The sequence below is a fragment of the Leptosomus discolor genome, chromosome 1, assembly GCF_034619465.1.
Source record: "Leptosomus discolor isolate bLepDis1 chromosome 1, bLepDis1.hap2, whole genome shotgun sequence".
Classification (NCBI taxonomy): Eukaryota; Metazoa; Chordata; class Aves; order Leptosomiformes; family Leptosomidae; genus Leptosomus; species Leptosomus discolor.
The window spans coordinates 15,404,099-15,432,023 of record NC_141391.1 but is presented as its reverse complement, the minus strand read 5'-3'; the positions used below and the strand labels follow the sequence as shown (position 1 = coordinate 15,432,023).

The 27,925-nt window shown below is 40.6% G+C and overlaps 1 protein-coding gene across 3 annotated transcripts in view; it reads right to left on the bottom strand.

Moving 5' to 3' along the window:
• Positions 1-27,617, bottom strand: part of YAP1 (Yes1 associated transcriptional regulator) — a 92,759-nt gene extending 65,142 nt beyond the window's left edge. For 2 of the 3 annotated variants that reach the window (XM_086481753.1, XM_086481755.1), the window contains exons 1-2: positions 27,297-27,617; positions 23,993-24,240 (exon numbers count right to left, since the gene is read on the bottom strand). In XM_086481753.1, the coding sequence (XP_086337879.1) occupies positions 23,993-24,240; positions 27,297-27,617 (569 nt within the window). The remainder of the gene's footprint in view (positions 1-23,992; positions 24,241-27,296) is intronic. The other variant, XM_086481756.1, reaches the window with a different exon arrangement.
• Positions 27,618-27,925: the final 308 nt, after the last annotated feature.

Here is a 27,925-nt window from a genome sequence, read left to right as displayed (position 1 = left end):
AAAACAGCTTTGCAAAAACAATGTATTACTCCCTTTAATAACATGCTGAAGGGCATCTGGTCCCATTTGCTTCACTATTTTTCTGATCTTCACAAAAACACCATTATTCAATCTGACTACAAAAATTAAAAGAAAAAGTTGTAGACAGAAAACTGCTAAATTACTTAAAGCATAAAAAATGGACTCCAAAAAGCCAAGCCATGTTGGAAAGAGGTTCTTTCAACTGCCACAGGGTCTAATGATATTTTGACAAGACTGCAATTATGCTTCTGTTACAAGAACAGATCTCGTTCTCCATGTCTTGCCAGGATAATACTGCTTTTAATTAATGCTTTTGTTGTGAAGTGTACCCTCAGGCAGTAATAAGTTTTATAATAATTTCAGTATGTAGCATGCATTTCCCCACACCATTTATTCAAAATTTCTCGTCGTTCGGCCTCATAGATAATGCCCAAGCCCTTACTTCCCAGAATTCTTCAAAACATGGCCAAACACTATTGTACCGAGCAAGACACTGTTAAAACATGTCCTCGTATAATTGTTTTCCTCTGCTTCCCTCCAGAAGAAAGCAACATTATTATGTGCCTATCAGACTGGCACAACCACAAAAGAACCAAATTTCCTTTTAAACACCAGTCCCAGTTTCACTTCCAGGAATCGGCACACATGCCTGTCTTCTTTCAAATAGTTCATACGTGCTTTTAGTGCATTATCTTTTAAACAGACTTATAACCACTGCCAAAGTGTCATAAGGTGCTATCTTCAATTACTGATCGCTAAACCTGGTTAAAAAAACCCCACAAGTTCAGCTTTTATTCTTACACTCCACTGCACAGCCCACCTTCAAATTTGAAAAGTCGCGCTAAAGGAAGTTACAAACCAGAGCTTCAGCAAACAACCAGGCAATTACTGAAGCCACAGAAATCTAGACACATACTTATCCGAAGCCTGACACAAGTAAAGTACTGTGTGGGAAATGTTATGAAATCCCTGTCAAGAAAACTAGGCCTCAAATTTAAGCCACTGCCTCTCTCTACCACAAACAGCTGTAAAGTAACTAACTTGTTTTTTGTTTAAATGTTATTAATTAATAAAACACGACTGTCTAATTAACTCCACAAGAAGGTGGGAAGTTTCAAACCAATTCTTATATGCCAATTAAAATTGGCTTTACAATGTGTTTGGATAGATTGCATTGACTCCGAAAACTAAAGTCAATATGCAAGCTGCTGCCTTCACAGATGGCAGGGACCCATTTTTATGTCCCACATGTTCTCTGACCATATTCAATAGAAGAAATTAAAATTCTAAATCTCACTTTCAAGCTTTTTTTTTTTTTAATTAAAGTGGTGTCTATATTTTAGTAGACTCAGTCCTCCAAAGTGATCGAGCACTAAAAGCAATAGTAAGTTTATACCTTCAACAGAGGGAGGAGTTAACATTAAAAAAAAAATGTAAAATAAATGGAAATAATGTTTATTTCTCTAATAAAACAAATCCATTATTCTGCCTGATCTCTCAAAAGATAAATTAATTGCAGAATCCTATCCCCATTTTATGCAGAAACAATCTTCAGTTTCTCCTGATGGTCTTTGCATGCCTTCACTGAAAGTAAACATTTAAATAGACAGTATTTGGTAAGAATAAACGTATGTATTGTCAACAGCGAAATTCATGCATTACATTATCTGGCATTTATCGAGAAGGTCAAACTAGGTTGACAGCCATCTCTGGTGTTTCCAGATTCTCTTGCTGTTGCTGGAAGGTGCCATCTGTCTGAAAGGGCACCACCTGAATTTTTTTGCCAGGTCAGACTTGTTCGTGCAGCTTAAAATCTGATGAACCAGTAAAAACAACAGCAGGTTGAACTCCAAGCTCTGTGGTTTTGATTTGCAAAAGCAACCAGAAGAGTCCTAAGGCTTGCAACATCACAGAAGATGAAGCTATTAAGTATGAACTCTATTTAAACAGCTTAACAGACACAAGACCACTCACACACAGACACAAAAAATGGCAATGTGCATATGGAATTATTTTTAGACTCAAACCTACCACAACTTTGAACTTTTGCAATCTTAACTGCAAGTTTCTTCTACACCACTGACATATTTGCCCAGGAAATAACTACTGATGGACTTAAGCAAAGAGGTCAAAGCCAAACCGAAAATAAAGACGTTAAGCACACAGGCTTTCCTTACATGAAGTGGATAAATTGCCACAATCAATAGAAATCCACTGGTTGCCTCTGAACAGCATGCTATAAGCATCGATTAAAGAAATTATCCTTTTGACCCTTACCCTTTTCTTAAAGGGGAAGCTTTACTGTGTTACTCAGTTCCCAGTATGTTTCTCAGAATGACACAAAAAATAACCTTGGAATGAAAATGGACTCCTAAAAGACTGAATAAAGAGTTAACATACTGATATCTGGTAATCAATCTTAATACTGTTAATACTAAATCATTCACTACAGAAGGAAATATTCAGTCTCTAAAGATCTGTAAATTGGCTTCAATTAATTGTACAATCAAACAGCTTACATCTTGATACAGAGCAGTACTAAAGGGGAAATTAAAGTCATTAATTTTTACTGTCTCTCTCCTGTTGTTACCAGGTGACATTACCAGCAATGGCATATCTAGCGCTACTAGAATGAAAAAACATGTCAGATCTAGAGTACAAAAAAAGTGCCTAACTCACAACCAAGATTTCTTCCCTCTCTTTATGATTACTGTCACACTGGCTAAGCTGCATAAAGTTACTCTGTAAAGACTATTAAAACCCACATGAAGTAACTTCAAATACAAAAATTTCCTGAATCATAACTGCAACCTTTAGATCTCAGGCAGACCTGATAATTTCAAGCTATACAGAGTCCTTGACTGAATTTGCACAAATCTAACACTGCTATACCTTTTCATTCCAAGGATGTGCCAATCATTGAAATTCTGTATTGAACAGAGAACTGAGGGATTGAAAAGGCAATTGTTTTTTAAAACGTGTTTGTGTTAGAATTCTGACTTTTGATTAGAATAACATTATATACCTTTTGATTTCTGTATCTGATCGTATACATATGGGCGAATAAAAGGTTCTCAGACAAGTTGAATACATCCTTCTGTAATGAACACATAGGTTGAAACTATTTGCTCTATCATCATATAGTACGAAAGTTAATTAAAACATTCAAAGTTTACTTTAGTTTTACACAGCACAGCAGTTACACAAGCTGGTCAACTGGAAGAACAAGTCATAAATCAAAAAGGAGCTGTGTGCAGCAAGGAATAATTTCATTTTTTGCTCTTGTGTTTGAGATGAACCGTAACTGCAGTAACTATTTACATAGGGAAAAGAGATTTTTTTTTAAAAAAGCATTGAACTTCAGAAAGTTCATAAAATACTGATTTATTCACACTTTTAAATGTCTAGTAGAATATCTGAATGGTACAGACAATGGTAGAGGCTTGAATTCTTTGTTAGTATCAGTTCCTCCAAGAATAAACCATGACAGATTCCTTTACTAGCAGACCTGCACCTACATGTTTCTTGTTTTCTTGTTTCCCCACATCAACTCCCGTTGGTCAGACACTCAGTATTCTTCATCATCCTGCTTTGCCTACGGCAAACAGAACAGCCACCTGTATTTCCTGACCAAAAAACACAGCACGAAACAAGCCTCTTATTCCTCTCAGGCTTCTGTATCAAGCCTAACCTGGCTATAAGAAATAAAAGCAGTAGCAAGCTAGCTTTCTCAGTGAAAAGCACAACATACCATACTGTACTGTGTAGGCATGTAACTATCAGTTCAAACTGTCATTACTACTTAAAACTAAGCTAAATCATTACCTGTTTTATTGCTTTTGTGGAAAAAATTTGCATCAACACAAGGGAGAAATTAAGAAACGCCAATTCGGCATTATTTTTCAGTTCCTTTCTATTCCAGTCTCCCCATAAGCCTTCCCTCACATTACCTGCTGTATGAATTTGTACCTTGCTCTACAATTCAATTTTCCTGGTAGATGTGCTTCAAGAACTTGCAAGTTGTTCAACAAGAACAACAGCTCCCCATGTGAGAGGAAAAAAAAAAAGAAAAAAGCAAAACCATGTTGTGGATCCAGTTATGAACAAAATTATGTGATTAGCCTTTTCTCAATAAAGCTTGCACTTTTTATGATTTATTCTACTGATGTAGATCATCAGAACATCTGAAATTTTTGCTTGCACAGGTGTACTTGCAAGAGTTTTGAGGATGGACAAGCACTTATTCTGATTTTACCTGGACCAGTCACAGTCACAACAGACCAACAACTTAAGAGTTTTGCCACCTAAGTACACTAGTTTCGGTGTTAAATATCCCACTTAAAAATCGAACAACTCAGAATATCAATACCCCACTTTAGATCCAAACCACTTTGCTTTTGTAAAAGTGGGCTGGGTTTTGCTCCATTTTATTTTTAGCATGTTTTGATCAAATTATTACTGAGAATGGGTTTGTGCCAAGAAGGCAGATACTGTGGTGGGAGTCTGTTATAGACCACTCAACCAGGATGAAGAGGCAGACAAAATATTCTATAAGCAGCCAGGAGAAGTCTCACAACTGCTAGTCCTTGTTCTTGTGAGAGACTTCAACCTACTAGATGTCTGCTGAAAATACAACACAGTGGAGGGAAAACAGTCCAGGAGGCTCGTGGAGCGTGTGGAAGAGAACTGCCTGACACAGCTGGCAAGAGAGTCAACTAGGGAAGGCACCCCACTGGACCTGTTGTTTTGTGATCAGAGAAGGACTTGTGGGTGATGCGACAGGAGACTGTCTTGGGCACAGCAATCACGAAACGACAGAGTTTTCGATTCTTGGAGAAGTAAGGAGGGGGTCAGCTAGACTTATGGAGGGCAGACATTGACCTGTTTAGGAGCCTGGATGACAGGGTCCCTTGAGAGGCAGTTCTGAAGGGCAAAGGAGCCCAGGAAGGCTGGACATGCTTCAAGAAAGAACTCTTAAAGGTGGAGGAGCAGGCTGTCCCAATGTGTTGAAAGATGAGCCAGTGGGGAAGGAGACCAGCCTGCCTAAACAGAGAGCTTTGGCTGGAACTCAGGGAGGGGGGTGGGGGAAGGAGTTTATGACCTTTGGAAGAAGGAGCAGCAAACTCAGGAGGACTACAAGGATGTTGTGAGGTTATGCAGGGAGAAAATGAGAAGGACCAAAGCAAACTAGAACTTAACCTGGCTGCTGCCATAAAAGACGTAAAAAATGTTTCTATAAATACATCAACAAAAGGAGGGCTAAAGAGAATCTCCATCCTTTATTGGATGTTGCAGGAAACATAGTGACCAAGGATGCGGAAAAGGCTGAGGTACTTAATGCCTTCTTTGCCTCAGTCTTTAATAGTAAGACCAAGTTGTTCTCTGGGTACCCAGCCCCCTGAGCTGTAAGACAGGGATAGGGAGCAGAATGAAGCCCCCGTAATGCAAGGGCAAAGGATCAGCGACCTGCTACACCACTTAGATACACACAAGTCTATGAGGCCAGATGGGATCACCCAAAGGTACTGAGGGAGCTGGTGGAAGCACTCACCAAGCCACTTTCCATCATTTACCAGCATCCTGGCTAGCTGAGGAGGTCCCAGGTGACTGGAGGTTAGCAAGTGTGACACCCAACTGTAAGAAGGGGCCAGAAGGAGGATCTGAGGAACTACAGGCTTCTCAGTCTGACCTGAGTGCCAGGGAAGGTTATGGAGCAGATCATCTTCAGTGCCATTACACGGCATGTACAGGACAACCAGCTGATCAGGCCCAGTCAGCATGGGTTTATGAAAGGCAGGTCCTGCTTGACTAACCTGATCTCCTATGAGAAGGTGACTTGCTTAGTGGAGAAAAGAAAGGCTGTGCATGTTGTCTACCTGGCCTTTGACACCATTTCCCCACAGCATCCTCCTGGAGAAACTGGCTGCTCATGGCCTGGACAGGCATACCCTTTGCTGGGTTAAAAACTGGCTGGACAGCTGGGCCCAAAGAGTTGTGGTGAATGGAGCTAAATCCAGCTGACAGCCAGTCACAAGCGGTGCTCCCCAGAGCTCAGTATTGGGGCCAGTTCTGTTTAATATCTTTGTCAATGACATGGACAAGGGGATAGAGCGTACCCTCAGTAAGACTGCAGACGACACCAAGTTGGGCAGGAGTGTTGATTTGCTCGAGGGTAGGAAGGCTCTAAGAGGGACCTGGACAGGCCGGATCGATGGGCTGAGGCCAATGCTATGAGGTTCAACAAAGCCAAGTGCTGGGTCCTGCACTTGGGTCACAACAACCCCATGCAGCCCTACAGGCTTAGGGATGAGTGGCTGGAAAGCTGCCCGGTGGAAAAGGACCTGGGGATGGTGGTCCACAGCTGGCTGAACTTGAGTCAGCAGTGTGCCCAGGTGCCCAAGAAGGCCAACAGCATCCTGGCCTGTGTCAGCAATAGAGTGACCAGCAGGAGTAGGGAAGGGATCGTTCCCCTGTACTCGGCACTGGTGGGGCCGCACCTCGAATCCTGTGTGCAGTTTTGGGCCCCTCACTACAAGAAAGACATTGAGGGGCTGGAGCGTGTCCAAAGAAGGGCAACAAAGCTGGTGAAGGGTCTGGAGAACAGGTCTGATGAGGAGCGGCTGAAGGAACTGGGGTTGTTTAGTCTGGAGAAAAGAAGGCTGAGGGGAGACCTTAATGCTCTCTACAACTACCTGAAAGGAGGTTGTAGTGAGGTGGGGGTTGGTCTCTTCTCCCAAGTAACAAGTGATAGGACAAGAGGAAATGGCCTCAAGCTGTGCCAGGGGAGGATTAGATTGGATATTAGGAAAAATTTCTTCACCAAAAGGGTTGTCAAACATTGGAACAGGCTGTGCAGGGAAGTGGTGGAGTCACCAACCCTGGAGGTCTTTAAAAGATGTGTAGATGTGGTGCTTAGGGACATGCTTTAGCTGTGGACTTGGCAGGTTAACAGTTGGACTCCATGATCTTAAAAGTTCTTTTCCAACCTAAATGATTCTATGATTAAAAGTCACTTGCAGGTCAATCATTAGTTGAGCTCAGTATGTTTTTCTTGTAGTAACTTTTGAATACCAGATGTACAAAATTTATACTGTTAATAAACTAAAATTAATATTCTAATCTCTTATTAAAAGTTATCTATGCTAAGATGTTGATTTCTGCAGATTTTAAACCCTGTTACATGCTTGAACAGGCTGAAGCTCTGTTGAGGGCTTGTAGGCTTGAAAATTAAACAGTTATATGCAATGACAAAAAATCCAAGCTGTCTTCCTCTGAAAACTCCTCCCAAAATGCACAGTATTTCCAGTTTAGCTAGAGGCTTTTCACTCTGATAAATTACAAGAAAATAAAAGATTCTATACAAAGCCAACAAAATTTGGTTTTGTAACAGCTATATTAGCATATTATCCATGATAGCATAACATATCATATTGGCTAACAGCTCAACTCAATGCCCAAGACAGATTTTTTTTTTTAATAAAAAGAAAAATCAAAATAAAACAAAAATCCAACCACAAAACCAGCACACAGACATACACCTTGCTGACTTCACCTGAATTTAGTTCACTCATCAAATTTGTTACAACAGCAAAGCCAAGTTTACACATATTGTTAGAATATAACCAAGCTCAGACCTCAGAGTATCAGCTATGGAATGCATATCGGACTACAGTCAAGTATTATACTTATTCAGCATTGAAGTATGTCTTTTTTCCTGTTTGGTTTGTTGTTGTTGTTTTTTAATTGCCAGTCCTAACTAACCAAGATGTATATTGATAGGATTGGAAGAACCATTGTGTCACCCTAGTTCAGCTTCTATGCAACTGGAAGGTGGTAACTCTACACAGATGTCTGCAATAAAACTTCTTTAGTTTCAGTTTACAAGCTAGACAAACACCAATGCTTTTTATTTTCCTCCATATGGCTCATTAAGAACTGCTTTTCCCTATTATTTTATAGGCTGGTTTTGAAGTTCGTATTAAGCTACACAGTAATGCATATTTTATTTACTAAAAAACAATCAGACATAAAAAATCCAACAAAACCAAAAAAATAATTCAAACCAATGATTTGTTCCACCAACTTATCTGTACTACTTCCACTGTACCCCATTGATGTACCACATATTTCTAGCAGAAGACTGACATTTTCTCTTAAAGACACTGAAATAGACCATTTTACTCCATGGTTCAGATACTCCATTCAATAAAATCTGTGCTTCCATAAACATCAGGAATGCAAATTCCACAACAGGAGCTCAAACAAAAGTTTTTTGTTTTGGTTTAGTTTTTAAACAAATATCTCAAAATAAAATTGTAAGACTGAAATTTTATAGACTTAAGCTCATTTTCTGGAGGACTGCAGTCAATCAGCTCTCTGAAATTTAGATTATTAGCAGCTAATTTTGTTGAGCATTGCCATAGCTATGATGTGGGTAGAGATTAACTGAAAAACCAAAAGGACCTCTTTTCTGGAGGTTCATAATAGAATCTGGATCCAAGGAAGACAAGAATAAATGTTATGTCTCATTAATGGCTTACTCTTAGAATGACTGTGTTTAATATTCACAACGAATTTGTTTGCAGCTAGCAACAGAAGAACAGTCCTTAGAAACCCGAGTCAAGAATTAAAAAGTAACACTTCAATACAGCTTTTTAAAAATATTTATATAATCTCTCCTGCAAATGTAGTTCTATCATTCAACTCAGCCACTGTAAGGTTGATCAAAATATTATTTCAGTCAGTCACACAGTAAAAGGGAATAAAATCAGACTAAGTTAAATCTAAAAAATATTTATTGCAGACAATACGAATGGATCAAATCCTGTCTAAAGCTGCCCAGGGTAGAGCAATGTAGATATGATTTTGCATTGCAAAGAATAGTACTGACAGCAATTCTAAAAAATAAGCAAACTAAGGAAAAAAAAAAAAAAAACCCACACAAAACACCCCAACAAACAGCCAGCCAAAGCCAACAAGCCCCTCCTCTAAACCCCCAAACCCATTCAGTACATCCCAAAGAGTAAATCACAACTGTTTTGCTGTCTCCAAAATTGTATTTGGTCTTCTACGAAAGTATCACTATAAATGTGGAAGTATAAATAAAGCACTTCTTTTAAATTTATTGCATCAACCATTCTACGATTCTATGATTCACTACAGTTCTGATGAAAGTCACCAACACTGTACAAATTATTTTAAAAGCTCAAAGAACATAAAATATTTGGTTTACGATTATATTGAATTTTAGATGGACAATACTAAAATCCATCAGCAATACTTTACGGAGTAATGGCTTGTTTTGACTAATAAGTAAAACTGGATTCCTACGTCAGACGGAATGACTCCACACACGTCTCCCTAGTGGCATCATTGAGTGATCACCTCTATTTCCTCCTCTAAGCAGCCTTACCATGAACTGGATCAGAGAATGGATCCAGTTGGAAAAAAAAAAATCATCACAGAAAAAAAATTGGTGTATGGCTCATGATACAGCTACACAAGTAACTATGCCAGCACATCAACAGCTATGAAACTCAGGGGACGCTGCCTCAAAGTCTACAAAGCTTGCTTTCACTCTCCAAACCCAATGCATTCTAAGAACATCTTTAACCTCATTATACTCTGCTGTATTCTTGTGACTTTCCTTATTCCCATCCTGTGCGCCATGACAAGTTCTCCAACAACTGACTTGCAGGGAAAGATGAAGAGTAACTGTAGCAATAAGAACCAGGGAGTAGGACCCAAAATAGACCAAGTATCACTGCTGATAAAACAACCATATCTGTGTATAAATGCAGCCACCTTGCATTACAGCCACCTTGCATTACAGGAATCAGCTGTGAAGTTAGTGAAGACTTTTTTTTTTTTCCAAGATCAAACTACATCAAAAATAAAAGACACACTTTCCCAATCAAAGTAAGTTTTTCACTGTTCTATTTTTCTCTTCTCTGTTCTATCTGTCTTGTTCAGAAACCCGTAATTACAGAACACCAAAAGTACAAATATGGAGGATGATTTCAGAGACAAGCAGCAATTTCTTCTATTTTGCATAGGATTCCCTGCTATTATGACTTAACACACAGCATATAGTCATTTAAAAAGCCATGTCATGTGCTAGCTAAAATGTGATTACTGTATTACACATCCAGTAACCTGTCAGAGCTTCAAGCAAGTTAAATGGAATTGCATAAATACGATCAGTAAGCAACAGTAAGCAATAATCTAGAAAACTGATATACATCAACCAGGCATTCCAAGAAGGCAAATCCCTGTATGAATTACTGAACACCTACAAGACTGTAGAGTACAGCACAGTCATTTGGACAACTTATTTGAGGTAAGATGGGATGTGGGATATCACCACATATGACTATCTCATGTATATGAAACAGACTAAGTAAGTTTCTTAATTGCTCTCTTTTTTTAATTCTAAGAAAATCCTACTTGAAGCATGACATTTATTTTTTTGTTGTTGGCCAGCAGAGAAACTACAGCCCACTTAAAGTCATTAAGTGTGAGCTGTCCATCAGAAGCTACACTAGATGTTTTGCTCGGCTGCAGAGAACCATTTCTTGAAGGAACATATTAATACAGGGAAGGGAGGTTGTGGGATCTCCATCCTTGGAAGTTTTCCCAAGACTTACCCAAACAGTCACTTCTGACCTGATTTAGCTTTAGCAACAGTCATGCTTTCAGCAGAAGGCTGGATGGATGACCAACCTTCACTAAATACTAGGTTGGCTAGATAATAGTAAAAACACTAACAGCTGTGTCTGCAACTTTTGGGGAAAAATAACTCAAAAAAACAAAGCAACAAACATATCCAGATCACCTGGTAAATTTATGGCTCTTCAAACTTTCTAGTCAACTTAAGATCCTGACAACCCTGAAGCTCCTATGCAGAATTCTGGGATAACAAAGCTTCCGTCTGAATCACTCAAGGTTTTTTTTTTTTTAGACTTAGATAATTGTCATTTATTATCCAATTATTTCCTGATTGCCACATTTGAAACAACATGTTCAACATGACAAAATCAGTTACAGCTGGTTGATAATCTTAAACTCGCAAATTTGGAGAGCCAAATACTTTTCTTTTGGTTACTGAACTGTTGAGATACGTAGACATACTGCACAACACAGAAAAATATGGTGTAAGCATCTAGTACTGAGACACAAGGAAGTAAGGCACGATATTGACAGAAGCTCTTTTGTAACTAAACTTAAAAGTAGAACATGAAATGACAGTTCCAAAACAAGGTTGAGATTGACATTATTTCAGCATTGTTGGAACTCAGAATATGAAGAAACAGAACTTGTCTTCCAAATACCCCAGCATTGCTTGCTTCTCCAATGACATATCCATTCAATTAAGAACCTACATATATGTATAGTATCAGCCACAAGACATTTCACTCAAGAAATGAATCTCACTTGGGTATTTTTTTAAATGGCATACACAACATAATTTTATCACACCAGCATACTTCTGTTTTGTTGGAGCAGCTCCCAGACATAAGCCAGAAGTAAGTGCAGCTGACCTTTCCCTTTCAAGATGAAAGTACCAACAGAAGTATTTGCATCCTAAAGTTCATATGGAAGCCTCAACTTCTGGAGACACAGCAATCATAACAGGCATTAAGTTCCAGAAACCAATGACTAGAAGATCTGATTAAGAACAGCAAGTGTTGTTTCTCTAAAAAAAAAACCCCACCAAAAAAAAAAAACCCACCAAAACAAAAAACAAACAAACAAAAAACACACAAAAAAACAAAAACAAACCAAAACAAACCAAACCAAAAAAAAACAAACCAAAAACCAACCCACACAAAACAAAAAGCAGCTACAGGACAAGGATAGGTCCTGATATGACATGAACAGTTAGCAGTAAATAGTTAAAAAAAAACCCACACAAAAAAAAAACAGGAGGAAGGAATCAATCAGTGACTTTTGCACCAGAGGCAGGCCTCTGGTCAGCTTTCACTGTACACTAGGATCTATGCAAGGAAGAGCAGCAGCATCACAAAGGTTCTCAATAACACAAATTTACTCTTGGTCAACTGCTAACTGCAAAGAACTGAAAAAAGCGAGTATATAGAATGAAAGGAAGAAGGACTAAATCGAATTTTTTTAATTTTATTTTTTTTAGATAAACAGTTCAGAACGGGTGATGTTTAAAACTTCCTTAACCTTTCATCTGAAAAATAACAATTGGAAAAGACTTACAGCAGGGCTGCAGGGATCACTGAAAAAAGATTCTCTCCCAGGAACATCCAGCAAGTTAGGACTCTTCAAGTTTCAAAAGAGGTAATTTCCAGAGGAAAAGATATCAATCTTGAGCAGAATAAATATGCATCAACTGTTGTCACTTCCAAACTAAGAACTGGGTACCGCTGAATGAAGCTGCTGGGAGCCAAGCTTAAAACAGAATGAAGGCGTTTCTTCATGCAGTGCATAGACAAGCATTGAGATTCCTTGCCAAAGCATGCAACAGATGCAAAAAGTTTCTAAGGTCTCAAGGGGAGCCAGCACAAGTCTTGGAGGACAGTTGGAACCTGGGAGATTTCTCACAGAGAGTATCACATATGCTTGCCCTGTTCTTGATCTTTCCAAGAAATGTGCTCATGACCACTACTGGCAACAGGATACCAACGTGGACAGGCACTTGGTTTGAATCAATACGGACAGTTTAGAGAGATGCTGCTAACAGCTCTCTCACAAAAGCAAAGCTGGTAAGGCCCGGCAGTAGTTAGGTTTTAAAACTGAACTTTTTATCAAGCACAGCAGATGAAGACTCAGGGAGAACAGTACAGCTACTTCTACTGCCTCCCTACTGGCAGTATTCCTACTTTTTTTATATCCACCTCAACCACACATCATCTTCTGAATGTTTTCCTTCACTTAATCATTGTAAGTATACCTTAAATGTATGACACAAAAAGCTATCTACATGAAACAACACAATATGATCACCTGATTCTGAAGTTCAGCCCTGTTATGCATACCAAAAGCCAAATACTGGCTCTGTAGGACCCACTAGAGGGAATACAGCTAGGAAATTCTCAGCTAATCTGGGCGGAAGTGTGAGCTAAACAGACTAATGGCTTTGACAAGTAAACGGTTTTTTCTTTAGCAGAAATACTGCCTCAAACAGTATGCAACTGATACACTAATCTAAATGAAAAGCTACTAGTCCTAATGAAGCGCAAATGAGAAGACTGTTCTATGAAGCACAACATGACAGCACCAGTTGCTACTGCACTGCCGTCTGAGAGTCCTAGTTTTATTGAACTTTTTCTTTTTGGACTCATTTACTCAAAGTAAATGCTTACAAGAATTTGTATTTTTTCTATTTTTCTGCAGCTTGCAAAACAGACAAAAGATTTGTAGCTGCAAGTCAAGAACCGAACAGCATCCTATACAACAAAAGAACACATGCATCTACTTTCACAAAAGGCCTGTCTTGCAGTTTGAATGAAGAGAGACAAAGTATATACATATCTACCTACACATGGTATGTGGGGCTGGAATATTTTAATCAACAGTGGGTATATGTAACTGAATGGTTAGTATTCTGAGCTCTCATAACTATCACAACCGCAGGTAAGGACAATAATGATCAAATATATTTATACGTAGAAAATGGATAGAAGCTAGTTATTTCATGAAGTAAAAGCATCACGCATCAGCAAATTCTAAGTTTGCTTATATCTTTCACAAAGAATTTTACAAGTTTATAGGCCAATTATGCGCAGATCCTGGCAAAGCAAGAAGCGTCAGCACCAGAATCTCCTGTATTTCAAATAAATACCATACAAAGGAACTTGTCTGCAAGTACAAAACAAGAGCTCAAGGCTTCTTGTGAGGATAGAAGACTTCTTCCCATAAATTTATTTAACAAAATGTATCCATTACAAAAGTCATCAATTTTCACTTCATTGCAATTCCCCCAACTCTTTGGCAAGTTAGCTGTTACCTTGGCTTAGAAAGCACTTAAAATCCTCCCCCTTTGGTTTCACAGAGCAAGCATTCAAGTCCATTTTAAAAGGGCAAAACTTGGCACAGACCAGGGTCTACACTCCTGCTCCAACAGGACTGCAGACTGGAGGAATCAATTAAAGTTCACACACAATCTCCAAGTTGCTCACCATCACAGCATAAACAGGATTCAAATTGTAGCCCTGAGCAAAAGCCACACAAATAAGTTGCACCAGAAGACAAAAAAGTCCCCCTTCTGCTTCCCCCCTCCCTATTCCAATGCAACCTTAAAACCAGAAGTTGGAAAATGGGTACCGCAACTATGAAACTGAATTAAGGTCCATTTTTCCTGAAGACATTACCACATACAACTGACATTTAATTCATTAAGAAAACAATGAACTGTCCAAGATCCTCAACCAATCTCTGCAATACCAAGCTGATCATGTCAAGACCCATCTAACATAATAAGAAAAAATGGGCACATATTTGAATTGCAAACCATTTTTTAAAAGAATGTAATTAAGCCTTCCTTTGACCTTGTTAATAGGGATGCTAAAATGTTAATTCTTAACTAACTGTTCATGCTAAGGTCTGTTTCACATTTTCTCTTCCTTATGCCTAGCCAGTGACTAAATTATCAGGATATTGTGAAATAGCCAATAGATATTTTTTCCTCCATTATTAGTCATTACAGTAAAAAAAAAAAAAAAAAAGACAAAACCAAACAAACACACAGATTACAACAGTTCTCCTAATACTACAAATCTGAGAGTTCCTGTCCTCTATTGGTACCAATATCTTAGGTCTGCTTTAGAATAGTGTCAAAACAAGATTCTTGTAACAAGTGAAAACCTGAAAGACCAGTTATGAAAGGGAACACTTCAGTTCAAATGTTAAACTCACTGGCCAGAAGAGTTTCAGTGACATACACAGATGTAAGTTAAATGTGCATGTGTTTAGGAACAGAGGCAGGAAAATAAAACACAGTGCTACACTGATGGTAACGTATGTATAACTGTGTCAGCAGCAGCATAACAAAAAGCTCTCAAAAATCTAGCCATACACGAACTAGAACACAAGCAGTTTTCAGTTAGTCAGGCTCACACATACAAAGCCTTGTAACCATGGAATGTGCTATTAACTGTTCTCCCTGAAGACTGGAAGTATTTTAAACATTTTATTGCTAAACAAGTATAATTCATACTGACCCAAAGACCAGCACGGAAGTCAATTGACACCTAAGCTCCATTTAAAGCACAGTATTACTTTTTTCTACAAACATGTTTTTCCTGTACATACAAAAATTTGGGAATAGAACATCCTTCCAAGTCCTTTCACCTTTTCTTTGTAACAGCCTTTTTACACATCAGATCACTGCTTTTCAAGTATATCTCATTTGATATCCTTAACTCATGCAACACTGGTTACTCTGACAATGACAAAAAGTTTTGTAAATAAAAAAATAAAAATCACCACTGAATTATGTATGCATTGGATATTTAAGTCTACCAACTATATTAACTATACCATGAGCATAGTTAGTAAATACAGAAAGAAATTTCTCTTTTACTCTATTTCTCACCATTCTAAAGAGACTAAAAATGTTGGAATGAAAGTAACTGTAGGACTCACCGACCAAGCTTTTCAAATAGGAACAAATTAAAAAAAAATAAAATTTGAAAAACGAGATTCTGTGAGAAAACATACCCGTGAGTTGCACGTCTTCCCTTTACCCAAAGAACTCCATTTGCCTATACAACCTATGCTTGTTTGCTTTCAGGTAGTGTTTTATTATGTCACAAATGTCTAATTTTACAACACACATTGAAAAGACAAAAAGTTTACTTAGCATCTCAGTTACAACAGGTAATCGGAAAGGGAAAGGCATCCCTAAAGCAGTAACACTATTTAAATAAACCTGTGCAGTGCAGACAGACTTCTAACAAAGCTCTCCATAAACCAGAACCCACTGGAGATAAACCAGCAACAGCAAATGACCTTTACTTGACTTTCCTATAAAACAGTCCAGCAGAAAAAAACCTGGCTTCATAACCCAAATATAATAATCAGTAACCAAACTTAACCACTAAGACTGATCTAAGTTACCAAACACCATGTCAGAGACTCAACAAAAGGGATCTGGTCTTTCACCATGACACAGCAAAGTCTCATCAGTGAAATTAAAGCAAGTCCAAGACTGTTTTCGAGACAGCTTTGTTTCCTTAGCAACTGGCATGACTGACAGGCAGTATACTGGTTAAAGTCCTACTTTACAAGGCAGCTTTATATTATTAGCTTGACTTAACCAGCAATTTAGAAAACCTAGCTATACTTGCCTGAAACACAGCCTGAAGTAACTTAAGTCAAAAGCCAAATAAAACACCAGCAGAGTGAATCCCAGAAAACAGACTCCAAGAAGCACTTCAGGCGGCCATGGAACAGTGACACAGCTTAGTCAGGCCTTCCAAAAACACCTGTTCTCCAAATAAAACTCAAAAAAATAGCTATTAGGTATTATTTTCATAATAAAGACAAATTTCCCCCATGCTCTAGATTCCTATTTAAATGCTTAACAAAAAAAGAGTTTATCTGGTAAATTTCCCAATAGAGCCTTACACCAAAAATGAGGTTTGGCAAGCTGTTCCTGAGAGTACGTCTTGCTATAACACGGCGTCTATCTGTTAACATTCCAATACGCAGCCTCCTCCCAAGAATTTTCTTTCACATTGTGCTAACCCCCAGGCTGTCATATTTCCCCCACAGGCTGGCTTTCTCTTGGGTCAACGACATGGTATCCTGACCATGTCCTAGGGGCACCTGCCAGGACTGCTACTAACAGAAATCTCCTGTAATTTCCTGCATTCAGCCAAGTAAAATTTGCTTAGAATTTACAAGAAAAAAACGAGTCATTTATTAGGATTTACATAATCATGGATAGCTTGGTTGGGGGGGGGGGAGGGGGGGGGGCGGCAGGGAAGAAAATTAAAAGAAAGAAAAACACATACCTTAAAAGAGGGAGCAACATTTACACAAATAGTGAAAGACAGTGAGTTCTACCATTAACGAGTTTTACTGCACATGTATGTTTGGATTGTAGAAACAATAAATGCAAAATGTTGGAATTTATAAAAATACAAGGACACAAAATTAATAGGAGAACTGAGTAGCTATCAGTTTCAAAAGGTTAATCTAAATCTAGTTACATCATCTGAATTCGTTCCCAGCTATGAAGACAAACACATGCAGTGGTCTGGCCACATATAAAAAGAAGAGAAACATCTTTAGTTTTGGCTGACAGCTCTCCATAGCTGTTTACCTCATATTTGGGTTTTTCTTTGGTTGGCTGCAGGGGGAGGTGTCTAGTCTTAACCAAGAGCCTGAAAGAAATTGCTTGCAGTTAATATCAGACTAGTTTTAACAGTTAATCGTGTATCTCAACCCTGAGTAACATATCTTGCTCTCCTGGGCATCACCCAGTAACTGCTTATGTCTGATATGTGAAAATGTTTCTTTGGTAGGAAACTAAGAACTTTGCTTTAATTTTACATGTGACCCAATCTAGGTCCTGCAGTTAAACACTTCAGCATTCCCAGTACTTTCTCTGAAAGTCCACTGTAAAAATGGATAAACTGAGTGAAAAATCCACTTTGCTTGCTCTGTGTCAGCTTTTAAAGATTTGCAGCTGTTGTGTCACAATTGCAGAGAGAAACTGAGCAAACTATAAATGGAGGTTTTATATTTGGAATTCTAAAGCTACTGATTTTTTTAATTTCCAGAAGAGGAAAGATAAGAGAGTAAGAGATTAATCTGGCAAAAGGAGGTAGGATTTTACCGACATATGTCACTGAGCAGTTCAGTTGCATTTACCCATTAGAAGTATTTTCTGCAAACATTAGTAGGGTAGTGCGTGTGTTAACTTTCATGGGAACTTTCAAAGTAACATCCCCTTATTATTTTACTGCTTTCTATCGAGTAGGAATTTCCACAATGTGACTGATGGGTTACAGATTATTCTACACTACAAACCAGATGACTAGTAAAAAAACCCCACAACTATAATTCTCTGCCATCTTTAACACAGAGAAGAAGAAAGGCAAAAGGATAAGAGTCCAGAAGACACTCATCCCGATTTACATTAAATCCTTGCTTGTCTTTAGAAGAGGTCAAGACCTGAGAAAGCAGAAGTGGTTCCACAGAGGTGTAATCACTCTCCCAGAGCTTGATGCTACTACTTTTCACCAAATACAACCTGGCAAAACCTTAAAATAAGCAGAATTGCAGAAGCATCTTTTTTAAACCTGACATTCTGATTAAACCTGCATCAGAAGCCTCTTATTACTGATCAGAGAGATTCTAAGATTTCTCATTATAAAAGACTAATTAATAAAGATCTCAGTCACAATTATAGCTTTCAACCTAATACAGTTTTCAGACCACGGTAAAATAAAATTAATCTCAAATTTGATTCAAGAGATAGGAAAGCATTGCTATAAAACCATGTTAGGCATTTAAAGCACATATACAAAACTACACAAGCGTTCTCAACAGCTAAATCAGAAGTCATTTTGACCACTTCCATAAGGGAAGTTGAAAGGTTTAGTTTTATACGTTTGCTACTTGAAACAACTCTATTTTTCGTCCTTGACGAATACTGCGTTAATACAACCTTATTTTTCGAGTACGTCATTGCTTTCTCTCTCCATTGCATGTATACTCAGATCCTATTTAGACTTCTAAGAGTTATACTCGCGTTACATTTTCTACAGCTGGTGCACGCTCCCCTACAGTATTAGAAGCTCTCAGCAGAGATTAATCCAGTGCCTTTTAGAGTTTATGAAAAGATTTCAATAGGCACCAAACCAGACACTGCAAAGCACAAAGATTATTTTTGAGAGAGATATCAAAAGGCAAAACCTGTGGGAGGAAGAAAGGTAGTGATCAACAGTTGATTAAAAAAAAAAAGTGCTGAGATAATTTAATTTATAACTTACAACTAACTGCCACAGAGCTTCTGTTTTTCCCTGGCTCTATTTTCTTCTGAAGATAATAAATGCCAATATGCTTATAAAGAAAGGGAAAATACATCATTGAAAACCACGGGGCATGGTTTTGGTTCACCTGAAATGACATTTATTAAACTGTTTTTGGAACGGTCTTATAAAACCACCGTGTACAGCAGGGTATTGAATGCACGGATATCATCGTTTCCAATTTTTCTTAAGCAAAACAAACTTTAACACAAGAAAAGCACTGTGTGCCACTGCTTTCACTGATGCCCACCCACAAAGCTGGCTGCAGGTTCTCTGAATTCAGAGGGCTGAAGATGTGTTTTCCTCCTCCTCCCAGCAGTCTCAGTGCTAACACAAATAAGGCAGGCTTGCCCTTTTTCTTCCTCCGCCCTTCTAATAGTACAACTGTAAATTTAAAATAGTTTGTATCATTATTCTTTTGCAGGCCTCTTCAAGAGGTAGAAGGAAAGATATACACCTAGTAGTACTGTGACTGTCTTCAAGATAAAAAACAATCTTAAGTTGCCAAAAACATAACACAGAATGTTTTACTTCAAAAGTTTTTTAACTAATACTTCTTTCATCCAACTATGTTCTGAAACAGAGTATCCATTTGCCTCTGCACAAATTCCATTTTTTTTTAGATGAATCTCATTAATATTTTCATAAACTCTCAGAAAACATAAATATAAAAATCAAATTAGTTTGACATATTACAAATAAAATTTAGCAAACAAAAATCTTCAACTGCTTTTTAGCATAAAAAGCATGGAGAAGTGGACAAAGTCATCAAAAGCAGTGGTTGCAGTTTTGGTTTCCAACAATACAGCTTTTTTAATGACAAACCAGCCTGAACTATAGAACCATAAACACAAGAACTCACATTAACTGATGATGCTGAACAGGCATTTCCCCAGCAAATTAAGGTAGTCAATAAAACATGCAACTGTGCCAGAAGTTTTTCCAATAAACATCTTCTGCCCTGGAAGACTAAGATTACTTTGGTAGGATGGGGAGGAGAGGAGCAGATGATATTGGTGTAGCGGGTGGTTTCAGGCAGGGGCAAAAATCAGATGCAAGAGAAATTTAACAGAGTTGCTGGATATTTTTCATGTGTGATGTGAGGAGAATAAGAAAAAAAAGCATAGCAACAAACTTCCCTATTATCTTAAAACAAACTGGTTTCACAACATCCAAAGCCATACCTTTGTATAGAGCACATAAGAAATGTGTAACAGCAATCTATTTTTAAGTTTTCTGCCAGATGGGTAAACACCTCAAACACACCCACAGATACTAATGAAAACCACCTTGGCCTCCTTCAGGAAGTCATTCAACACTTCACAGAAAAAAAATAGGAAGTTGTTGATAAACTGCTTGCAAGAACTACTTCCTGGAGGAAAAATAATTACAGGACTTGTTTGCTGGACAATCAGTTAACTTTCCTCACACTACAAAATGAGAAGAGGTATTACACAAGCTTTGTAAGAATTAAAAGCATAACACTAAGTTAAAACAGTACAAGAGTAATTCTAAAGTTGAGCGAATTTTTTTTCTTCTTTCTGTGAGTTGTCTGCTACTCCCATGCACGTTATCTTTTGCCTAGAGAGCGATCCCCTATCCTTCCCCACAGTTCACTGAAATGTCAACCAGCAGCTGGCTAACAGGAAGTGGCTAAAAAGCAATGCAGTTGACATCACCACACAAACCAAGCAAGTCTCTTCTGCTGCATGTTTAAGAATGGGCTAAAGCATACTGCACAGCAATGCTGACTCAGATGTGACCACTTACTAACGAGGGAAGTCTTAACTTACGAGTTCTATTTATGTGGCAGTTTCAGTAGAAAACAGTATTAGTTTTACCAGCTGTATAGCAAGCATGTCCTAACTCACTGGCCAAAATAATCTGCATTTTCACTAACAGAAAATTGTACTCAGGAGTTCTACTCCTAACAGCTAGATGAATGCCAAAGAGCAGAATTCTGGCAAATCGCACGTTGGGCCCTCATACCTAAAGGGGTTCATTTATCTAGATGACAGACCGATTTACAGGAGTAGTTCTGGTTCAGACCATACATGGCCACTCTCACCCTCTTTTAGTACATATGGACACGTGTGGTGTGTATACAAAATATTTGGCCACACAACTCTGTGCACATATCTAGACATACAGACAAGTATTTTCTCTCCCATATACACTCTTTTCATTGCTTTGCACAAACTCCTATGCTTGCAGCGCTTGACCTGTTGATTAGTGGAAGTGACTACATTCCAGACCGTATCAAGTATGGCACTCAATTTTATATTACCCTGTTTGTGTTGTGGTATATTATGATAACTATAACCATAAGGCTTACTGACATCTGGAAAAAATCTAATACTGTTACCTATTCTGCAAAGATCTTTCTAGAGCCTGATTACCAGACTGTCCACGGAATGGCTACAGAACAGAGTAAATGGAAACAAAGACCAATGCAGCTAAACCAAAAGAAGTGCTGAATACTTGGAAGAGACACCAAAAATCTCCATATGGTAGAAGGAATCCCGTTAAACGTATTTAGCATCAGGAACCTTAGTACTCACACTTCGAGCAAACACTTCAGGTACAACTAGACAAGATGTGAATTTGAACGGGCTTGTAGTTACGAGATAGAACTTAACCACTCCACACTGAAACAGTTCTGAAATACAAGCTTGCTGCTCAAAAATAATTCTTACATTTCTTTGGATTTCCTAGACCTACAAAGCAAATGCTTTGCTAGTACCTGAAATGTTTTTTACAAATCTTCATGAACTCCAATGAAGCTGGTGGACCTCACCTGTAGATAGTATTAAACAACCTCTTAGGAACAACGAATGTTCTTCAAGTGTGAACAGAGCCTTCAGAACTGTCCTCATTAGACTCTCCCATACCACAGTATCACCCAAGGAAAGCCAAAAGAAAACAGCCCATTAAGCTGTTTAAAATCTCCCAAGGTCAGCATGTGACCCAACAGGGAGAGGTTCAAAAAGTACAGCCTTTATTTTTCTTCCTAACAACCCGGTTTGTTTCCACTCCTTTCCCCTTCAAGACACATCCTTCACAGCTAGCAGCTCTTTCAATCATTTACTTTGGATGTCTGCTTGAGAACAAACGATCTTGCTCATGCAGATGAGTTTGCCAGACTTGTGTGTACTTTCCAGTCTCAGGCTCTTTATTGTTCTTGCTGAAACCTGACCCTTTGAAATGGATACCAGGACACCAAGAAAGGACAAAAAAACTTGAGGAAAAAAAAAAAAAAAGAAGTTTTTTTTGTGGTAAAAATGAAACTACAGAAAAGCTTTCCAAGAACAAATCTTTCACTCTGATTTCACCTGAATGAGCATAACTGAAAAAATTGATTATAAGAGCATGAAGACATTTTTGCATCTCTTGAACTGTTCTACTTTCTGCAAAATTTAGTGTTATCTAAACCAAACACTTCTGACAGTAAAACTTAAAAATCAAATATCTGTTTTTCATGCTTCACAAGCTGCTCTTTAAGAGCTCTCACTACCACGGTCAAAACAAAGCTGTCTTTTCATTTCAAAACTCAGTCTGTGCTTTCCTCAAGGTCCAACGAGCTACAGCTCTAAAATGGCATAAACTTACACAGTTCCAAATAAATTCTATTTGTGCCCACTGAAGAGCTCACATTCTAGCATACGCTGACTTGTTAAACTTCACCAAAGAAAAGATCTTAATCTTCAAGATCCATAGCTAACGCTCATTTTTGCATTACTAACACAATTATTGTTTTCAAAAAGTAACCTTCACACTCAAATAATGTCTGACAACTGCTGTAACCTCTTTTTGGTTAAAAAAAGTGATGCTAATTTTCAGTGGTATGGAAACACCTTGGCTATAGGAACAATAAGCAGTTTTAAGAAGTTCTGCAAGTTCCATTTTCATTGCAGCCAATGTAAATTTGGTTTTGAAGCTACAAACTCAACTACTTCAATCAAACACACATATTAATGACAATGTTTTAGCAAGAAAGGTAGGGATAAAGATGTTTTTCTTGGCTGAATCAAGTTTTACATAAATAACACACTGTGCTGCCCCTCCCCTCTCCCAGCCCTGAAAATGACATATAATGGGTTATTTAGAGACTTGCAGTTAAATAAAGTGTTCAAAATATAGTCAAAATATTTGAAGGCAAATTATGTGTCTTGCTGGGCACACCTTCAGAAAGAAGGACAAGCTCCTGCTGTTTTAGAAAACTACTGCAGTATAAAACAAAATGCTCCCCGATGGATTAGGTGTCAGATGGGTGGCATGTGTAACCTCTCTTCAGTTACAGAAAAGGGGATACTAATTTCACTGTGTGAAAAAGCTACAGCTGTAAGAACAAGAAACAATGTTAGAAGTCTGCAATTTCCCTTTCACTGCAGGGAATGTGGATGAGTTAAGAGTTACAGACCCAAATGCTGCAATCAAATGCGGATATTAATTTCCTCATGAGCAGAGAGTAGGCAAATATGTTCTGACTGCATACTTACACAATTGTCCTTATTCAAAAAATAAGAAGTCCTGATGTATTCTCACTAAAGCTTCTAAAGTTATTCCGTATTTTTACCTCTGTATTATAAAACTGAGGTAAAACATTTTTTGACCTGCATGGGAACACTGGCAGGATTCAGCTAATCCAAAAGTCACATGGTTTAAGAAAATCACTATGCGCATTTCACTGATTTTTAGTATACAATATATGGATACAATATTATGGACAACATTCTTCAGCTAAGATTAGGATAGGATAAAAATTCACAGAGTACCATACAGTTTTCAGAAACAGCAGAGCTGAAGTGATAGGATCTCTTACTTAAAATCAGGAGCATTTTTAAAAATACGTATTTTTAGACACAAAAATTTACCAAAATCCAAAGACTGTTAAAAAAAATAAAAACAGCACCACCAAAAACCGCCAGAGATGTAGCTAACTGGAAACAACTTTTACTTACTTAAGAAAGTATCTCTGTCCAGATGGCGTCTTAGCCATCTCCCAACCTGGTGGCAAAGGTACATCATCAGGGATCTCAAACGAAGACTGGCGGAGATGTTGAGAAGATGGAGCTCCGGGTCCAGTCACTACTCCAGAAGGTGTAAGCGTCCCTGGAGAAACAGCTCCCAGCTGCAGCGATGCTGGAGAGGAATGAGCTCGGACATGCTGTGGGGTCAGGGCTCCTGCTGTCCCTGCATCAGTGCTGGCCTGCCAGGAGTGAAATTATTGCCATTAAGATTCTTGTATTTCAGCCGAAATGCAGCTGTCAGGAGACACTTCACTTTAAATAAGCCCTTTAGAAGAAATTCGTTAAGTTAGTCATTCTAAAATTCTGCTTATTTTCCAGTTGCTGCTGTTCAAGAGAGCCTCCAAGTAGGCTGGTTAATTAGCATCACAAAAGCCCTTGTGTAAGTAAAGACATTAACTGTAAGTATGTGCTAAATGCTTTTAGTTTTATTTTGAAAACTGAAATCCTTACTCCTTGGTGCCCGGTTAAGAAAAAAACCTACCCGCAGCCTGCAGACCTCATACTGCACATTGCACCGTCCATTACTGGACTGCACCCACCCATTACCATCGCACCCACTTTCTACTGGAGGAGTTAATCTCCCACGCTCCTTTTGAAATGGGGGTGTGGGGGTGCAAGGACACCCACACACACATCCTCCGCAGGGGTTTAAAAGATTACACAAGGAGAAAAGCAACAAAGAAACGCCGACTGACAGCAGCGAGTTCCAACGGAGAAAGACTCCAGAACCCAACCATGAAAAACCCTACACAACAAGGCCAAACACAGAACTTCCTAACCCGCACACAAACCGCGCTCCTAAGGGTATCGGGAGCTTACAAAGAGTCTGCCCGTGCTTCATCCAAAGCAAAGCTTCAGCAAACTGTTCAACCAGTCAATCAGAAATGACTCACAAAACCATTCACCAGAGTTACCAGTCATAAGCACACAGAACTTCCTTGCCAGCAGCAAATACGTGTCCACCGTGAAACAGAAAAAGCAGCTCTGAAAACTGGATTAAAGTAATATTGATTGTTTAAAATATATTTACCAATTGATCTTATAGATGCACCAGAACAAGACAGACACCTGTAATAAGGTGCATGTACCAACCAACCCTTGCCACACCTCTCCACACGAAGTGTTGCACCACACACGAGGCCCCACTTCCACACTCTCATGAAGACGGATGATTCTGTTTCACTATAGCTGTGTGCAAGCACACGCCAAGTTTCATATATTAAATGGGACACTAATTAGCTTAGGTTTACATTTAAACAAACTGTGCAAGTTGCAAATCAACTGAATTTGAAGCATTTTAATTCTTGAGAACCAGGCAGAATTACAGAAACTTAAAGACCTTTTTTCTGTTAAACAGAATATTTCAATGGCACAACTAAACACAAGAGAAAATTAAAACAGTCTTCTTTTGAAAGACAGTCCACAATGAAGCAAATGATTCTCTGACTTTAGCTGGATTTCAAGTTTATGTTTTAGGAACCACCGACTGGTACAAGGAACAGTGATCCAACTAAATATGCATTACAGATGAAGAGGAACATACACAAGAAAGATAAGGCTAAGCCTAAAAGTACAACTTGTATGGACGTCACACACGTTAAGTGCATATCAAATGCGATAGCTATTTAACTGCAGTTACTGTATTTAACAAGACACGGCACCAAGTGTTAGCTGAACATATACCAGTTCACATTCATGCACAATGGAACTGTGATAAGATTTGCAAAACTTAGAAAAAACTATGCCTAACAGCCTTTTTCCTCGCTGGATTTCAGTGTGTTATTAAAGGTCTGCAACTCAGAAGCAAGCAAAACTACAGAAGCAACCCAGCCCCACCCCTTTCTATTTTCTTTTCAGTCTTGCAATACGAAGGCCAGACTGATTTTTCGAGTATTTGGAAAATGAATTAACTCCTAGGCCGAGAGAGTACGTGTGCCAAGGTTCAGCCTGGAGTCAACTTCCGAAGCCAAGTTATAAATCCATCAAAACAGAAGTTTAATAATGGAAATGTTGACAGACCCTTAACAACAAGAGTACCAGGCACCAGTACACAGAGCAAGTTTCACTCCTGCTGGCTACACAGATAAAGTGACAATAGCCAATAATAAAACCTATTTTATAGCTTAGCAACAAAGTTCATTACTTAATAAAACACTCGAGTAGGCACAGCCTCCTTCCAAAAAGTCGGTAACAGCAGCCTAAACATTAACCTTCAGTCGTATTCGCACCAACACTTCGGTCTTGGCACGAAAGTCACTCTGCGGAAAGACCAAACGCTCCCGGAGGCCGAGCGGCGGCCCTGCCCCGCATACCCCCCCCGCCCCGCCCCGGGCCCACATCCCCCCTCGCCCCGGGCCGGCACCGCCGAGGCCCCGGCAGCCCCAGCCCCGCGCCCGGGCCCTCCCAGCCTTCCCACCGCTCCCGCCCAGGGTGCAGGCGCTGAACTCGGCGGACCCTCGACGCCGTCAGACCTGAAGGGCGGCTCGGGAATCAACTTCCGAAGAGTGTATGGGGGGGGTGTATGGGGGGGGTGTATGGTGGGGGGGTGTATGGGGGGGGGGGCGTTAATCCTACTCAACCCAGCGCAGTGATGAAATGGTGGAAAAGCTACATCCATATTGTTTGAAAGGGCGGGGGGGGGAGGGGGGGGGGAGTTTGGCACAACCCCATTGCTCCCCTCAACAGACGGGCAGCCCCAGGACGCGGGAGGATTAGCCCTCAAAAGTGAAATCCGCCCCGTCTTCCAAGCGCAGCGCTTTCACCCAAGTTTTAGAGGCCCCTCCGCCACCGCCGCCTTCCCAGCGAGGCGGAGAAAGCGGCCGCGGGTCTCGCCAAGGAGCGGATGTGGAGTCCGAGGCCCCGCCGGAGACCGGGCCGGGGCCAACGAGCGCCCGCCCGCCCGCCGCGCCGCCGGCTCCCCTCAGCGCTCTGCGGCGCGGGAGGAGAGGGGCCGCGCGGCGCCCCCGCCCCTGGGGAAGAATAAGCGGAGGAGGAGGAGGAGGGCGGGCTACCCCTCAAGGAGGGGGAGGAAGAAAGGCAGCGAGCACCCCGGCAGCCCCGGCCAGGCGCCCCCCTCCCCGCTCGGCCCCGCGGAGGGCGGATTCCCGCCCCAGCCCCCTCCCCCACACGCCTCCCCCGGAGCAGCTCGGCGGCGGGGAGGGAGCGGGAGCGCACGGCCGCGCCGGGCCGCCGCCCCCCGCCCGCCCGCGGCGCGGCGCCCCCCCCCCCCCCTCACCTGGCGGGAGTGGGCCTTGGGCTCGGGCGGCTTGAAGAAGGAGTCGGGCAGCTTCCGAAGCCGCATGGGCAGCGTGTGCGGCACGTTGGCGCCCTTGGGGTTCATCACGGCGTTGAACAGCGCCTCCAAGTCGGTCTCTGAGTCGCCCCGCACATGGACGATCTGGTGCCCCGCCGGAGGGGGCCCCGCGCCCGGGGGCTGCGCCGCGCCGGCCGGCGCCCCCGACACCGCGCCCGGGGGCTGCGGCGGCGGCGGCTGCTGCGAGGCCGGGGGCTGCGTTGCCTGCGGCGGCTGCTGCGGTTGAGGCTGCCCGGGATCCATGGCTCCGTCGGGACCCCCCGGCGCTTCCCTGGCGGGGCTCGGCGGCTCAGAGCCCGGATTCCCAGCCCCGCATGCCCCGCTCCCCGGGCCGCGGCTCGTCCTGCTGTCGCCGGTGCTTCTCTCCCCTCGGCAGGGAAACCGACCCGGCCGCAGCAACTGGCAAAACAACTCTGACCGTGCGGCGGTTCCCCGAGCCCGGCCCAGCCCGGCCGGCGCCTCTGTCCCGGCGGCGGAAACTAACTCACACAACACACCAAACAAAAGTTCGGAGTTACGCCCGCCCGAATCACTCTGCGCCGCCGGCTCCG